General features: G+C 39.8%; 1 protein-coding gene across 3 annotated transcripts in view; it reads right to left on the bottom strand.

The window, feature by feature from the left end:
- CNTNAP2 (contactin associated protein 2) overlaps window positions 1-17,946 on the bottom strand; it is a 1,641,691-nt gene that overhangs the window by 888,883 nt on the left and 734,862 nt on the right. For all 3 annotated transcript variants that reach the window (XM_008179187.4, XM_065583877.1, XM_042842751.2), the window contains one exon: window positions 14,462-14,609. In XM_008179187.4, coding sequence (XP_008177409.1) covers window positions 14,462-14,609 — 148 coding nt within the window. The remainder of the gene's footprint in view (window positions 1-14,461; window positions 14,610-17,946) is intronic.

The following is a 17,946-nucleotide window of genomic DNA, read 5'->3' as shown; positions in this document are numbered from 1 at the left end:
ATGGCTTCAAAAATTTACTTTCTGCAAATCTTCCTCCATCTTATTTAAAAATTGCCATTTCCATTAAAAATCCTCCCAATAAATGTATTGATAAAATATTTTTAGAAAGTTGACAAAAAAGGTTTAGACAGACTCAGTATGTGTAAAAAATTTGAACGTATTAATGGGCATTTTTTCTAATGTTAGCTCAGCTCTACCGCAAGCATTAAAATCTTTCTGAACTGCTCAGGGATTCCAGATTTTCCATACATTATTAAAAATATGCAGTTCAACTTAATTTTACAGCACCTCTATATAGATTTTGAAAAAAATAATAGGTATTGTAAATGCAAGAGAATGACATAAGGCTTTGAATTACCTTTTGTGTATAACTGCATTGCTAGAAATCAAAACTATTCTCTTCAAAATGACTTCCCTTCATTTCCACATGGATGTGTGCACATAGTATAAGAAAACTCTTATTGAGTAATTCATGTGTCTTCTCTATTCAATGAACAATTTATTAACCTATCTAGGGATCCAGAAGAAACCAGTATAGAAAAGTAATTATATTAAAATAACAGCTTGAATTAAATTTGGGAGAAAAATGTTCAATATTCCGTTGGTTTGCTACATCTTGGAACCTGAAAGGGGTTCTCAAACTTTTTCATAGTGAGGACTACATCTCAATAGAAAGAATGTCCTGCAGACCATATTCCATCCCACTTGTGGTTATGCAGATCAGTTCCCTTGTAGGAGGGGAAGATTTTTGATAGCCCACAGCCAGTTAGCATGCCCAGACCACCACCCACAGCTGGAATACCAGTTGTTATGCTCATTGCTCTAAGCAGCTAGAAAGGCTTTTTCTGAAGTCTTAGCACAACTAACAGACAGGGATGGGGAAGTGAGTGACCATAAGGAGTAAACATGACCCTGTTCCCTCTTGACTTGAGCTTTTTGCCAAAGCATGCAGTTTTGCAAGAAGGAAAGTCTTGCAGTAGTTAACTATTGCTATGTGAAATACAGCTGGTTAAACTGATGGAAAATTACCCGTGCCTGACAGGCTGGAAAACTCCACACTGAGATTCTGCTCAGCACCCTTTTTTATGCGCAAGCTAGGTATTACTAACAAACTGGTATAAAAAGAGGAAGAATTCTGAACTCAGTGGACATTTGGACGCCTCTCAAGTTCCCCTGCAGATGGAAGGCTGGCTATGGACATCTACAGAAATCCACTTGAGACCTCCTAAAGATCCTGGATAAATATTAATCTGGGATTAATTTGGGGTGCTCTACTAACTTGTTGCAGATGTGTGTAAGTACTGGAGACTAAATATAGCAGAAGCGTTGAGTGCAAGTACTTTAGTTTGCCTGCTTGCATCAACTATCTATCGGATGGGCAGTGTCCCCATTCATTTATTTCCTGCCATCGCCTTGCAAAGAGTAAAGTTAGCAAGAGCTTTGAGTTCAGCTAACCCTAGGTAACACCCCTACCACTAATGAGTCAATAATGTCCTTGGGGCAACCATATTAAATGCTTACATGGAAAAAAGATAGTAAGGAAGTATTTATAGTCTGATAACCCACAATTAAGTCAATGAGAGCTACAGGTGCTCAGCTCCTTTGAAATTCAGGGTTTTTTTAAAATATAATTTAGTATGGGATACCAAAAAGAGCCAACAAAATGTGACTAGTTAGCTCTCCATGGACCACTAATGGTTATGAAGCAAAATATGGGAACTACTGGAGTAGATCAACTTTTGGACCTTGTGTGAGTGCAAAGGAGAAATCACAATAAACTTGCCCCTCCCTCCCACACTTTGTTCCCCTCATGCCAGGGCCAGGAATAATCTCAAACCTTGTGCTCTGGAGAGGGCAAGAACAGTTTCTTCCTAATGTCCCCTGGGGGTGACAGTAATCCCCAAAGGTGGCAGGGAATAATAGAAAGCAGGGAGGTCTTTCTCCCCTCTTCCCTACTGTGCCAACTACAGATAAAGACGCATGTTACTCCATCCTAAAGGATCCTAAAGGATGGTGTGAACACTTTCCTTGGAGTTCAAAGAGTGTGCAACATAGATAACATGAGCCAGTGCAGAAATCTGACCTAGTGATAATGGGGACTTTAACTGTCTAGATACCTATTGGAAAAACAACACAGGAGGAAACAGACTGTCCAATGAGTTCTTAGAATGTGATAGGGATGGCTTTCTGTTTCAGAGAATGGAGAATGTCACTAAGGGGGCAACTATTTTAGATTTGATTCTTACTGACCGGGGGGAGGAGGGGAGGGAGGGATGGTAATCTGAAGGTGAAGGGTAACTTGGGTGAAAAATACACAAAATGATAGAGTTCGTGATTCTGACAAAATAAAGGAGTGAGAACAACAGCAAAGTATCCCAATGTGAAGGAATGATACTAATATGCTGCATCAGGAGCTCTTTAAGGACTTGAAAATCAAAAAGGTAGGGTGACCAGATGTCCCAATTTTATAGGGACAGTCCCAATTTTGGGGTCTTTTTCTTATATAGGCGCCTATTACCCTCCACCCCCGTCCCAATTTTTCACACTTGCCCTCTGGTCACCCTACAAAAAGGAATCATACAAAAAGCGTAAACAAGGACAAAATTGGTAAAACATTAATATAAAATAATAGCACAAGCATGTAGGGATAAAATAAGAAAGGCTAAGGCACAAAACAAGTTACAACTAGCAAGGGGTATAAAAGACAAGAAGGAGAGGTTCTATAAATACATTAGTAACAAGAGAAAGATAAAGGAAAGAGTAGGTCCATTACTTAATAAAAAATGTGCAAATAACTGATGACAGAGAGAATGCTGAAGTGTCAAATGCCCTTTTTATTTGTCTGTACTAAAATAGCTAATTGTGACCAAATACTTAACACAATTAATATTAATAAGGGAGAAAATAGGTAAAGAACATGTTAAAGAATATATTGATAAATTAGATATATTCTAGGTGACAGGCCTTGATGAAATTTCCCTTGGAGTACTTTAAGAAACTAGCAGAAGCATCCTCAAAATCATTAGCAATTATCTTTGAGAACTCAGGGAGAACAGGTGCATTCCCAGAGGATTGGAGAAGGCCAAACACAGTATCTATCTTCAAAAAGGGGAATAAGGAGGATCTGGGGAATTACAGACCAGTCATCTTTATTTTGATACCCTGAAAGATACTGGAACAAATCATTAAACAACCAATATGTTCAAGCTGAGAGAACAGTAAGGTGATGAGTAATAGCCAACATGGATTTGTCAAGAACAAATTGTGTCAAACCAATCTAATTTCCTTCTTTAACACAGTAATCGGCCTAGTGAATGGGGCAAGGGAGAGCAATGGACAGGATATATCTGCTCTCTATAAGATTTTTTACACGGTCCCACATGATATCCTCATAAGCAACCTAGGGAAATGTGGTCTAGATAAAATTACCATAAGGTGGTTGAACAATTGATTCAAACACCATACTCAAATAGTTACTAATAGTTTGCTGTCAAACTGAGAGGACGTGTCAAGTGGGGTCCTGCAGATGTCAGTCTTGGGTCTAGTACTGATAATATTTTCCTTAACAAACAAGATGATTGTGTGGGGATTATGTCTATAAAATTTGTGGATGACACCAAGCTGGAAGGGGTTGGCAAGCCCTTTGGAAGACAGGATCAGCATTCACAACAATATTGATAAATTGGCAGAATTGGTATGAAAAAAAGATGAAATTCACTATAGACAAATAGAAAGTATTTCACTTAGGAAGGAAAAATTAAATGCACAACTAAAAAATGGTGAACAACTGACTAGACCGCAACAACGCAGAAAAGGATCTGAGGGTTATAGTGGATCACAAATTGAATACGAGTCTAAAGCATGATGCTGTGGTGAAGAAGGCAAATGTCATTCTGGAATGTTGTAGTGAGGAGGCATGGCCTCCCTCAGAGACGGACGCAAAGGGGATGTTGCAAGCCGCCTGGTGGGTGGAACAAGGAGGCCATGACCCGCACGCCAGAAGCAGAGGGGCGGGACAGGAAGAGGAAGTATAAAAGGCCGGTCCAGCAGCTCACTTGAGAGGGAGCTGTTGAAGGAGACAGATGCTCTTTCTCCACTGCTAGGGTGGGACGCCAAGGAGAACTGCTGTGGCCCTAAGGACCAGCCTGTGCTTCCAGAGAGCCCTGGCACTCCCGACGCTGAGAAGCTGCTACTACTACCCTTGGCAGAATATCCCGGGGAGACTGAGGACGACCCCTGGATGCAGGTATACCTGAGGGGGACAGTAAGAAGCAGCCCAGGGGAGCCAGAATAACGTTAAGCTGTAGTGCTGCCGGAAACACAGTCAGCTGATCCAGTGGCGGACCACTCTTGCACTGTTAGGGCCCGGGGCTGGGACACAGTGGAGGTGGACAGGCCCACGTTCCCCCTGCCAGTCCACCCCTGGGGTGGCAGTATTCCCCCTCCTTAGGCCACGAGGTCTGCATTCCTCAGACATCCCTACCTGAGCCCCATTGACTGTAGCTTGGCTCTCGTCTCTACCTGAGCCCCATAGACTGGGTGGATAAACTGCTACAGCTCTGCCTCACTGCGGGCCAGAGCTTTGATTGCTTGTTGCCCCGCCCTGCTTAAAGGCTGGGTGAATGAACTACTACCACTCTGCCTGCTTGCAGGCCAGAGCCTAGACTGTGCACAGCTCCACCCTGCTTGAAGGCCGCTGAGAACCATTAATTCCCCCTTCATTTTTTCTTCCTTTGGGAGAATACTCTAGCAGACCAAACTGCAAGGAGGTGTGGCCTCCCTCAGACACGGATGGCCAGCCATGCCAGCTTACAGATGTATTAACAGGAGTGTCATATATGTAAGACAGGTGATGTAATTGTTCTGCTCTACTTGGTACTAGCGAGGCCTCGGCTGGAGTACTGTGTCCAGTTTCAGGCACCACATTTTAAGAAAGATGTAAATAAACTGGAGAGATTCCAGAGGAGAGCAAAAAAAAATAATTCTAAGAGGTTTACAAAACATGACCTATGAGGAAAGGTTGAAAGAACTGGGCATGTATAGTTTAGAGATGAGAAGGCTGAGTAGGGACTAGTAACAGTCTTCAAGTATATTGAAGGTTATTATAAAGATGATGGTGACCAATTTTTCTCCATGTCCACCAAGGGTAGAACAAGAAGTAATCAGCTTAGTTTGCAGCAAGGAGATTCAAGGTTAAATATTAAGAAAACCTTTCTAACTATAAGGATAGTTAAGCACTCAACAGGTTACCTAAAGAGGTTGTGGAACCCATTTCATTGGACATTTTTATAAAGAGAGTAGAGAAACAACTGTCAGGGATAGTCTAGTTATATTTAATCCAGCCTCAGCACAAGGGGCTAGACTAGGTGTCCCTTCCAGCCCAACATTTCTATGATTTTATATCATATTGAAAAAGGGATATGGTGACTTTTTTAGCCTATAGAAAGAATAATCTACACATTCAGTGAACAAACCATGATTGTGTTTTTCTTAGCTATCTTGACTCCGAGCACAAAACACCACTATGTTTGGTACAAAGGAAAACAATAGTTTACTGAATCATGAAACACCACAGCAGGAAAAAAAACCCACCAGTTTCAGCTAAACTTTGGGGAAAAGCAAATAGAAAAGGAACAGAATAATTCAAAAAAGCGTGGAAATAACTGCAAACTTAATATATATTTTATTCCAGACATGCAGGGGAACAAATATGGAGAGGCCTCTCAGGCTTAAAATTGGTGGCAGGGAATCAAATGACACAGCCTGAAATCTGGTGAACTTTTTGTTTCAGAATGAGCAACATCTGATTTCTCAGGTGGCCAAGCCGCCATGGACAAACAAATAGGTCACTGCTTAAAGAAATCAAAGAGGAGAATGCAAGGCAGAATCATCATGAGCATTCACTCAAGAAAAGAGCTTTAAAGACTGTACGACAGTGTTCAGACTGAGACTGTTCAATTGTATATGCCTGAAATCTGCCAACCTTACTTTGTGAGAAAGGACACAAATGTTATTTCATTTTCTCACTCCCCCAGATGTTTATGGAACCTAAAGAAATTAAGAAGAAATCTGACCTCTCCATTAATAGACTATACATTATGTATAATAATCTATCTCAAAGACTAGAGAATAGTGTTTTTATTACAAACACTCATACTTAAATTGAAGTCCTTACAAAAATACGAGTCTGCTGTTTTTCAGAAGAGAAAGGTCAAATGTGATGATTTAAAAAAATATGCAAAATCAGGATGCTTCTCTCACATTGTCTTGGATCACATTCCACTTATATGGTTGGGAGGAGGGAGATTAAATTAATTCCATAAAAAGGAAACTTTCCCAAATGAGCCAGTTATACAGACCCTCTTAATTTAAATATTGAATTTTTGTTTTGTTTAAAAGGCGAAATGTAACTGAAAGGTGCCTAGAGATGCAGTGGAACAAGTGGGTGGGGTATGTATTCATTGAGAGTATATTTATTTCCCTTTGATGTTAACTGTACATTAATTGCAGGCTAACAAATAGATCTACATGTTTGCTGCTGCAATTCTCAAAGCCTCTGTGCCCAGGAATGGTTGCCAGCAGACTCATTACAACATTTCTGTGTAACTTAAGTTTGACTTTTACTTAACCTTTTGATGCCTTTTAAGAACATAAGAACATAAGAAAGGCCGTACTGGGTCAGACCAAAGGTCCATCTAGCCCAGTATCCTGTCTACTGACAGTGGCCAATGCCAGGTGCCCCAGAGGGAGTGAACCTAACAGGTAATGATCAAGTGATCTCTCTCCTGCCATCCATCTCCACCCTCTGACAAACAGAGGCTAGGGACACCATTCCTTACCCAAGCTGGCTAATAGGCAATAATGGACTTAACCTCCATGAATTTATCCAGTTCTCTTTTAAACACTGTTATAGTCCTAGCCTTCACAACCTCCTCAGGCAAGGAGTTCTACAAGTTGACTGTGCGCTGTGTGAAGAAGCACTTCCTTTTATTTGTTTTAAACCTGCGAGCCATTAATTTCATTTGGTGGCCCCTAGTTCTTGTACACCTCTACCCCGATATAACGCGACCCCATATAACACGAATTCTGATATAATGCAGTAAAGCGGTGCTCTGGGGGGGCAGGGCTGCGCACTTCGGTGGATCAAAGCAAGTTTGATACAATGCGGTTTCACCTATAATGCGGTAAGCTTTTTTGGCTCCTGAGGATAGCGTTATATCGAGATAGAGATGTATTATGGGAACAAGTAAATAACTTTTTCCTTATTTACTTTCTCCACATCACTCATGATTTTATATACCTCGATCATATTCCCCCTTAGTCTCCTCTTTTCCAAGCTGAAAAGTCCTAGACTCTTTAATCTCTCCTCATATGGGACCCGTTCCAAACCCCTAATCATTTTAGTTGCCCTTCTCTGAACCTTTTCTAATGCCAGTATATCTTTTTTGAGATGAGGAGACCACATCTGTATGCAGTATTCAAGATGTGGGCATACCATGGATTTATCTAAGGGCAATAAGATACTCTCCGTCTTATTCTCTATTCCCTTTTTAATGATTCCTAACATCCTGTTTGCGTTTTTGACCACCGCTGCACACTGTGTGGACGTCTTCAGAGAACTATCCATGATGACTCCAAGCTCTTTTTCCTGATTCGTTGTAGCTAAATTAGCCCCCATCATATTGTATGTATAGTTGGGGTTATTTTTCCAATGTGCATTACTTTACATTTATCCACATTAAATTTCATTTGCCATTTTGTTGCCCAATCACTTAGTTTTGTGAGATCTTTTTGAAGTTCTTCACAGTCTGCTTTGGTCTTAACTAGATGCATGCTTATTTCTGAAGGTAGTACAAAATACAGGAAATGAATAAACCAAATTCTGCTCTCACTTACATTCGTGCAACTCCATTGAATTCATTGGGAACATTGCCCAATAATAATAATAATTTATATTTATTTGATATCTTAAAAAATTAAAAATGCCAACAAATCCTACAGCTCTTATCAATCTGGGGGCCTAGCCCTGAAATCCTTATTCCCTCAAAATATTGACTTTAATAGGATTTTGACAGAGCAAGGACTTCAAGATTTTGCCCTATGTACATAAAACAACACTGAAATAAAGCCATCTTTGGTCTGGAGAGTGGCAGCCAACCAACATCCAACATCCTCATGAAGGGGGAGGAGCACTTTTGGTCAAGGATGCTGAGGGAAAACACCTATTTGAAAAACACCATGGAATTGTTAATGTCCAAACAGAGAAAATCAAGCAGCAATTTTAAAGGTCTTTTTAAAAAGGCTCCATGCTAAAAAAATGGGCATGTTAACACATAAATATACATTGTCACAAATAGAACAATATACATCTTCCAACAAAAGTTCTACTATCCATTCCCTTACTCCTTGAACTCTCAATGGAGGTATTTAGCCATGCACCTGTAATGTCAAGAGGGCAGAATATCAGGCTGTGTTTGCAACTGCTGAGCCATGAAGATCATCCTCATGAAATGTAATATATTAACGTATCTTAAGTATAGAACCATTCACTACAAAGCAGCTGAAATTTAAAAGAAAGCTGTTGACGTTGCGCAATTATAGGAACTCCCATTCATTTTCAAGAGCAGATTTGTAGGAGTCATGTGGGCAGAACAACTAAAGCATTGTTTTGATTCCACTGATTTTTTTTCCAAAGGGAAATCTCAGACTGCACCGTATTTGTTTAAATTCTAGATTTAAAAGAATGAATTCCTTATGACAATTTAGTAGAGCTGTTTAGTAAACAAAAACATTTTTTCGTAAAACTTTCCATTTAATAACGTATTCCATTTTGTTTGTGCACTTTTGTTGTAGCTGTGTTGGTCCCAGGACAGGAGACACACAAGGTGGGTGAGGTAATATCTTTTATTGGATCAACTTCTCTTAGTGAAAAAGACATGCTTTTCAAGCCCCACAGACCTGAGGAAGGCTTGAAAGCTTGTTTCTTTCACCAACAGAAGTTGGTCCAATAAAAGATTTTACCTCACCTCCACTGTCTCTCTCATATCCCATTTTCTGTTAGAAATGGTTCTGATTAAACTTTTCTGTACAGCTCCACCATTTATGTAAGAGGAAAAAGATCTTAGAGAGACAACCTAATTTAATAAGAGCATAGTATGATGTGGGAGACATGGATTAAGGAACAACCTCACTATTCTTACTCCTTAGATTAGTAGGTGGGTTGGGGCTAGAAGTGCAATAGAGGCAAAATGTATAAGGGTTGTAGGAACGAGGGTCTGATCCAAGTTCTATGGATGTCAATAAAAATACACCCATTGACTTCAATGGGCTTCAGCTCAGACCCGGTTGCTTTTTGCTACTCTGGTGACACACAGCTGCCGCCAGAGTGTACTGTTGAATCTGGCCAATCCTCACTTTTGGGGAAACAGCAGCTTGCACATCTGTCTTGAATATTCCCTTTGATATTTATGTGCAGTGGAAGATTCTAGGCAGGATGGGGCTGTCATATCAAGTATGCATGGCAGTCACTTGGGAAGGGCAGGGGGTGTATAGGCAGGAGTAATAGAAGGAAATTGAGCAAAGGAAAATTACAGACAAATATCAGAGAAAATTTCCCAGCAAAGAGGTGAAGTCAAATGTGGAATATACTTATCAAGGCAAACAGAGGCTTATGCCATTTATAACTAGACTAGGCATAACTGGAGATTACATTGTAGGGAACAATTCTCTACAGGCAGTGAGGTGGACAAGATCACCTATCACCCAAAAGAGCGGTTCCATCTTTTATATTTAGATCTTCTTCAATATGTCATAGACAGTTTTTACTAACATTCATTTCAAAGCCTAAGGGCTGTTCTCTTTGACTATGACAGTAACCCTCATAACTTGCTATTTGCAGATATTTGAATGAACAGGTTTTTGTTTACAAGAATGTTTAGAGAATAGTTGTTCTCCATACAAATATTCAGGTTTATATAAAATCAAGTGTATGTGCTATTTTTTTTTTAAATGTAGTCATCCAACTATGGAGCAGAAATAGTAACATGATTTAGGTCATACAATAATTAATAAAGCAAATAGTTCAAATGAGCTCTTTGCAAACATGGAACAGACTGAAATTTGTTCAAATAAACTATTTGGCAAATATTTGCAAATGGAACTTGTCAAATAATGGAAACAAATTTGTGGAGCCATTCCAAAATAAACCACACAAGTTCAATTTGCTGCTAGTCATGGAGTAAGAATATTTGTTTTGGAACTGTGTATTGCTGTGTGTTTTGTGTACTTTGAATATTTGTGTGACTTTTGAAAGTGTTTTACAAAAATGTTGGTCAATCTCAAAAATATATCCTTTGTATATGAAGCAGATTATTCATTATTCATGTTTTGTGGTTGCTATTTCTTATTATCATCTCTTCTCCTATTAAAAAGGTTCAGGCATCCAATGAAGGTGCAAAAATACGACATATGACCACATCCAAACAATGCTTTCCATCCTTTATATAGCACTTCAACACCAAAAGTCCTTCTATTGTTATCAGTAAGCATTGCCAAATGTTTTGCTACGGTACTGCTGTTGCCATTTTGTAAGCATTCATCCGTCTCAGGACAGAGATAGAGGAACTATTCATCTGGTAATGATACCGTAGAAGCTTATTATGAACTTCATGAATCAGTAGTGAAATGTACTGTATTCCACTAGTCATAGCCTCCAGATGCCTTTGCTTTACTGCCTGTCTCAAGATTTCATAAATGTGGCCATGATGGAAGTATTCAAGTATGACTGCACATGGCTCTGCTCTCTGCTTTCAAAGGAGTGGAAAAGAAAGCTTCCATCAGTTCTACCTTAACTGACTCGTGGACATTTTCCCTTTGGAAACATTGCTTTTTAACAAAGGACGTCACTGACAGTGTAAAGGCCTCCTCTCAACCTTACTGAGGATGAAATGGTGTCTCCTGGTAAGATATAGGACTTGCTAAAGTACCCTTGGAAGTAAATGTTAACACTCCCATTAACTATAAAAGGAGCAGTTCCACAGTATGTGATCTTCTCTTTGCTGAGGCTATTTCAAGCATCTTCCCTCCTTCTACTCTATCTGCTCCATTAACGGAATCTTTGATAAGACAGTCCACAAACCCCTATGCAGGACCAATTTCGGCTTTCTTGGCATTAAACTTAACTAACCAACTGGTGAACATTAGACAATGTAAAGTCCACTCTGTACAGTGCCTTAGTGTGAGGCTACTCCTTCAGTTCCTAACTGGAACCTTCTAAGCCCACATCACCAGACTTCTCTGAATTAAACCCAAGAATCCTCCCTTAGGGAAGCCTCGCTTGCAAACTTGCTTCCATTTTTTTTCTTTTCTTTTTCTCCTTTGTTTTTCCCCTACAGCTGTAGTGCCTCCTTCCAGGCTTGATACTGCTGCTAGGTCTTGTAGGCTGCAGGGGCCACCTGCAACCCATCTCCAGGACTGTTAGCCCCTTCCTGCCCTGGTCCAGTGGAGGGTTTGTCCACTCTGTCACAGAGTGAAATAGGAATCTTACAAGCATGCTAAACAGCTGAATGATATAGGTAATAGAACCTACATTAGAGGGATTCACAATAGGTTCTTTCAGTGGGCAATTCGTTCTGCATAACTCAGAAATTTTGCCCCGTCTGTATATGTATGAGGATATGTTTCTTTGGAATATCTTCACATAGGGACGGACTCTGGTTTATTGATTTCAATAAAGATACACTAGGGATTGATTTGACTAATAGCCCTGATATTAAGATATTACTATCAACATTTTCAAGTGTGAGTTCTTAAAATTAGGCACCTATATCCATAGTTAGGCACCTAAGTATAAGTAGACAGCTTTGCAAAGAAAGTGAGCATCTGCAGCTCTTATTTCCTTCAATGAGACCTGGGGTGCTCAACGCTGAAATAAATCAGACTGTTTTACTCAGGTGCCTACATTTAGGCACAGAAGTGTGAAATTCTAGTCTGTAGGGGTAAATTTTTCAAAATCATCCAAATGACTTTTGAGAAATCTGATTTTCAAAAGTAGAAAGGAGAGAGACAATAAGACTTAAAACTCCTAAATGTCTAAGGGCTGGTCTCCACTACTGGAGAGATCAATGCTGCTGCAATTGATGCAGCAGGAATCGATTTAGTGGATCTAGTGAAGAATCGACAGCAGAGCACTCTCCGGTCAACCCCGGTACTCCAGCTCTCCAAGAAGAGTAAGGCAAGTCGACCGGAGACCATCTCCCATTGTCTCAGCACCATGAAGATACCATGGTAAGTCGACCTATGCTACGTCGATTCCAGCTACGTTATTCACATAGCTGGAGTAGCGTAACTTAGGTCGACTTATCCCCGTAGTGAAGAAAGCCTTAAGTCTCTTTTGAAAATGGACTTAGGCTCTAAATCACTTAGGCACTTACGAAAATATTCCCTAGGTCTTCTGAATAAGGACTCAATTCTGTCCTCAGATACATCTGTGCAATTCCCACTGACCTCAGTGGGATTTTCAGAGGTGCATGTCAGGAAAACACCCCCCCCTAAATATAGTATACATAGTACTCTCTAGTGTCTCACTGTAGTGCAATTGTTCTCCTTAATCAGGACTATATTTTTAAATCTTTGAAAATCCAGGTGCTTTCACTGCATAGTTGGCCTTCATTCAAAAGGGCTATAAATCTCCAGTTTTTAACAAAGAGTGAACAATTCAGCCTTCTTCTACAAAGCACACATAGTAATACATATGCTATTCTCCCTTCATGATTGTCACAGATGCCCTAACCAAGGCTCTGCTTACCACTCAGCAAACTAGACCTTTTCCCCCCACACACACTCCAGTGTGGCACACTGGGAATTCTGAGACAGCTTCAAGTACATTTTAAATAGAAGGGTTTTACTGAATTAAATATGAAAATTAATAATATTAATACACTATCGCTTGTGTTACTTATTTTCATGTTAAATTTAATTGTCTAAGCATTTGGGTTTCTCTCCTCATCAAATCCAGAATTCTGACTACTTTCACTAATACTTAGGGCAAGTCAACACTACAGGGCTAAGTCGACTTAAGTTACGTAACTCTAGCTACGTGAATAACGTAGCTGGAGTCAACGTATGTTAGGTCGACTTATTTCAGTGTATACATTGTGCTGGGTTGATGGGAGAAACTCTCCCGTTGATTTACCTTATGCTTCTCATTCCGGTGGAGTACCGGAGTGAACAGGAGAGCGATCGGCAGTCGATTTAGCGGGTCTTCATTAAACCCGCTAAATCGACCCCTGGTGGATCGATTGCCGCATGTCGATCACCTGGTAAGTGGAGATAAGCCCTTACTAACCTTCTTTACACTTATGTCCCCTCGCTGAACTCAGTAGGATGGCATATGGATAACTGCAAGCAGCATTTGGCCCTTTCCTTTTTATTTTATCTACTCATTATTTATTGATAAGCCTCAGAGATAGGTACAGTATAAGAACATAGATAAATAGACTGGCAGATCCAAACTGCCCAATTTCTCCAGGGTTCATAGATTAGGATCACACTTTTCATTCGAGCCTGCTTCTGAAAGCTGGGGAGCACCTGTAGCTCCTGCTGACATTTATGAGAGTTGCATCTGTTTGACTCTTTTTATAAATAGGCATTTAATCCTGATGCTTTCTGACCCAACTAGTATTTTATTTTACCTTAAATGAAACATATATTTGTGGCTTTCACATTTCTGACATTTCTTTGTTTAAAGATTAATGGACTACATTATTCAGATGAGGAATCATAAAAGCCTAATTTGGAAGAAGGAGGGGAATTTGAAGCTATTCTTTTGCTATATTTTGTTTGAGGGGGTGCCTTAAAGTGTAATAGTTTCTGATCTTAATTTCAGTAATGTTTGCACCACTGCCTGCTAAGGTCTAAGCAGAAAACTGGAAGCCATAATCATATAAAGAATACAAGGATTATCTCTGAAAAATATATTATAAATATTTAGATAATATGAACAACTTTGACAGGATTGTTAGTCACAAATGAATAACTCTTTAATATATCATTAATATCAGTCAATGAATTCTGTCATCTTCCCCTAGTCATTCTCTCAGTGCCCTACATGCTACTACTCATCATGCTCAAAAATCTCTTCCTAAACTGTTCGGTTCAGAATTATACAATAATAGTCAGAGTCTTCTACAGAAACAAAATGCAGATCAAAAGGAATGATTTTGAAGCAGTATCTTTGTGGATTCTAATATAGTATCTCCAGAGGAAGCTCGAACCAGTGATTCAGTTCCATATTTTATAAGGCCCTAGGCAATATAATTAGCAAGTTTGCGAATGCCTTAATATATTTAACCAGAAGGTATATAAGATTCAGAATTTAATGCCTACCCATGCTATAGACCAAAGGTAGTTTGTTTACAAAGAGAAACTAGAGGGGTGAAGTAAATGTCAAGAAAAAACTTACAGTAAGGGCAGCCATAGACCTCAGTTCTCAGCCCAATTTGGCCCTCTCCACTCCAGTCGAGAGGAACTATGCGTATATAGCGGGCTATAACTGGATGCTGTAAATCATGCCGGATCACGCTATCAGAATTTGTATTTCCAGGAAATGCCTAAGGGAAGGAAAAAGAAATCTCTTGTAACATTAGAAAACTTCTGTGAGGGAAAAAAATAGGAACAACAGTCTTCTGAGTATTTAGGTTAAATGCATTCTGGTCAACTTTTCTCTATGCTAGTGAGTGAATTAATGGATGATTCAATAAACAGCACTGCGAGTTCTACAGTGCTCATGAAAGATGCCAGATATATGGCATTGGAAGCTTATGTCCTCTTTCTCCATAATAGGTACAGTATACCTTAGTGGTGATTCACTCAACCAAGAATAAGGGTGAGAAAGTAGTTCATTCTGTGTCTCTATCTAGTTTTTAGCTTGTTGATTAGAATGTCAATAAGCGTCCCAATTGTAGTGATTGTTTTTGTGAAGACATTTATTCACTAATAACTAGACTGAATACACCAACTCTTTTCACATAGATGGAAATAATTTTAGTTATTAGTGACATGGGACAAATTCGAACTGTTCCCCATTTCAGCTTTATGCTTATATAGCAGAATTTACCATATTTCTGCAGGACCCAGAAACCATACCTTAACCTTGAAGTCTCACCTGTAAGGAAACATGTAATCTTCACAATCAACACCTCACCCTAAACAAAATGTGCAATTAGATATTTTGGAAATTGTACTAGTCATCATAATCTTGGCTCTCATTCACAGTGAGAGGTATTTTTTTTCAAATACTAAGAACTCAGAGGACACAATGGTTCTCAAGTGTATTAATGTTTCCAGAATTAATGAAGTCAACACATCTAGTTTTTTATTTTAGTACCTCTTGGCATAATGATTCATAGCATCTGGCTCAACAGAAAACAATATCTGCTTGTTAACTCTGCTTACATATTTTCTATCTAGTCAGCCCTGGGTCAGTCTGTTCATTCACAGCCAGAACTTCACATAGGCAGAACTTTCTTATCTTTCTATAGCTAGCTTTCACTGGAGATAACATGTCAAGCTACTGAACAGGGCAGTCGTACACCAAGGGGAAACGGATAGCCAATTGTCAAAAAGACTATAAACAGTTATTGTTAGTACATTCTTATAAAATTCAGCCACTGCAGCTTTTGCTAGAGAAAAACCTGTATCCAAAGATTCAGAAGTAAACTCAGTATTAATGAATAGGTATTAATTAATTAATATTTTAGTTATTCATATCAATCAGAACACATTCATTCATTTAAAATAGTCTATTGTACATATTGCTATAGATGGTAATATACTTAGGGCTAGAATATACAAAATACACACTGCCCAGAATAAGGTGCGATGGGGACCCATCATCCCTGAGGAAGTTCCAGGAGAAATTCTTCCTTGTGAAAGAAGAATTCCTCCCCAAAATCCCCACAATGCTAGGAGAGCATTTATGCTTCTACACCCCTTGCATGCCAGGCCCATTCTATGCTTGGCATGTCCCTGTCCTCTCCCTGCATCCATTGGGCTTGGCTGTGCTTCCCATGCAGGGATCAGTCCTCTTAGAGTAAATTCAGTTACCACAATTGTGGAAGGCTCCTACTGGGGAAGCATAAGGAGAGGAAGTCTTCTCTTTCATACTAGTACCCAGCAGAATCTGTTCCATGTTATTTCTGGTTTGTTTTTTTTTCCTTCTGAATTTTAGTGTTTATTTATGCAAATTATGACCCACTTTAAAGCTGAATCTTTCATTTTATTATTTACAGATAATTATTTCAAAAGCATGCCTCAATGTTTTTGGTCTTATTTCTTCACCCACCTGCAATTTTCACCAGGAAAGATTTTAAACATCAAAACTTCTTTGGGACAATTATCTCCACTTCTAGACATATTAAATGTCTAGTATGTATGAATTAATAATTGTTTCAAGGACAGAAACACAAAAGCTGAAATTCTCCACAAATTTCAAAACAGCTACATTTGGTTCTTTTCCATAACCATTTAAAAAAGAACACTGTATAGCTTCAGGAGTGTTAGTCAAGAAGAAGAAAAACTAACAAATGAAATTAGAAACCTTAAGCATATAGTTGTCACCATTAAAAAGGAAACATTTATCAGTAGTCAATAGGACATTCAAGGATTTAACCCCAAATGTATTTATTGATTACTATAGGCAGGGCTTGTAGTGCTGCCTATTATTAAGGTTGCCTGACCCTTCCCATTATAAGATCCGGTCTTAAATTATTTGCAACTTTGCAAACTAACCATTCAGATCATATTACATGCTGCCAGCCAAAATGGTTGAGTTATTTCCAAGAATAAGTCTAGGGGAAAAATACATTGTTTGCCCATGTTAAAATATACTGGCAACCTTTTATTTGAAAAGCTCTAACACCTCATGCTTTGAAGCAAGGACTTGAAATGTGGACTTTGTCTCAGACATATGCCTTTTGCTGCCCCTGAAAATCCACCTACATTTGGCCAAGATATCAGCCTCTGAAAAATTGCAGTTTGCATCTGCTAAGTAGAGACATTAGATTTTAGCTGCTAAAATTGAAAGATCTCTTCCTCACTAAGCATGCTCCAGCCTGTCTCAACTCCTAATACTGATCAGACTGCACATATGCCAGCCTCACAAAGCAAATGAGCATGCTTTATCCTTTCAGAGGTCTTACTTGTTAGCAGCATGTGCATGCAACATCTCCACAGAGTGACTGAACATGCTCCAATCCTTGGCTACATGGACAATGCCAGACTCTCTCTCTCCCTAATGGCTGTTCCAGGCCCGGGGAAGAGCTGGGCACAGGAACTGTGAGCAGGCAGCCTCTCTCTCCTGTGCTCGCAGTAACCCCCTACCTGGCACCCAAGTAGCAAGGAGGAGGAAGCCATCTGCTTTGAATGCGAATGAGACACAAAGTGGACCAGGGAAGACGGAAAGCAGATTGGGACAAGGTGTCTGATGAGACTGGAAGTGGAAGTGGGGAGAGAGAGAATTGTACACCTGTATCTGGCAATAGAAGATGATGCATTGGGAGCTGGGGCAGAGGGGATGCTGGGACTGGTTGGTCAAGAAGACTGGAACTAGGAGTTGAGCAGGGAAATGGGCAAGGGATAGAGCCAGCTGTTGGGGGAAGGGGACACTGAGATCAGATGAAGAGCTGGGAGCAAGAGGGATAGTTGGTACTAGGAGCCCTGGGATGGAACAGGGGGAGGGGAGATTGATCTGGCAAGAGAAAGGGGCAGAGGGAGAACAGGAACTGATGGGGAAAGAGACTGGAACAAGGAGCCAGAGATGGAGTGTGTTTTTTCGGGGGGAGACCAAGATTGAATGAGGATCATGTGGAGGGAGAGTAGGACTGGGAGAGAGTGGGGTTGGGGGGAGGAAAGAGAGATTGCATGAGGTATTTGGAGGGGAAACTGGAA

The sequence above is a fragment of the Chrysemys picta genome, chromosome 2 (assembly GCF_011386835.1).
Source record: "Chrysemys picta bellii isolate R12L10 chromosome 2, ASM1138683v2, whole genome shotgun sequence".
Taxonomy (NCBI): domain Eukaryota; kingdom Metazoa; phylum Chordata; order Testudines; family Emydidae; genus Chrysemys; species Chrysemys picta.
This window is presented reverse-complemented; position numbering and strand designations above follow the sequence as displayed.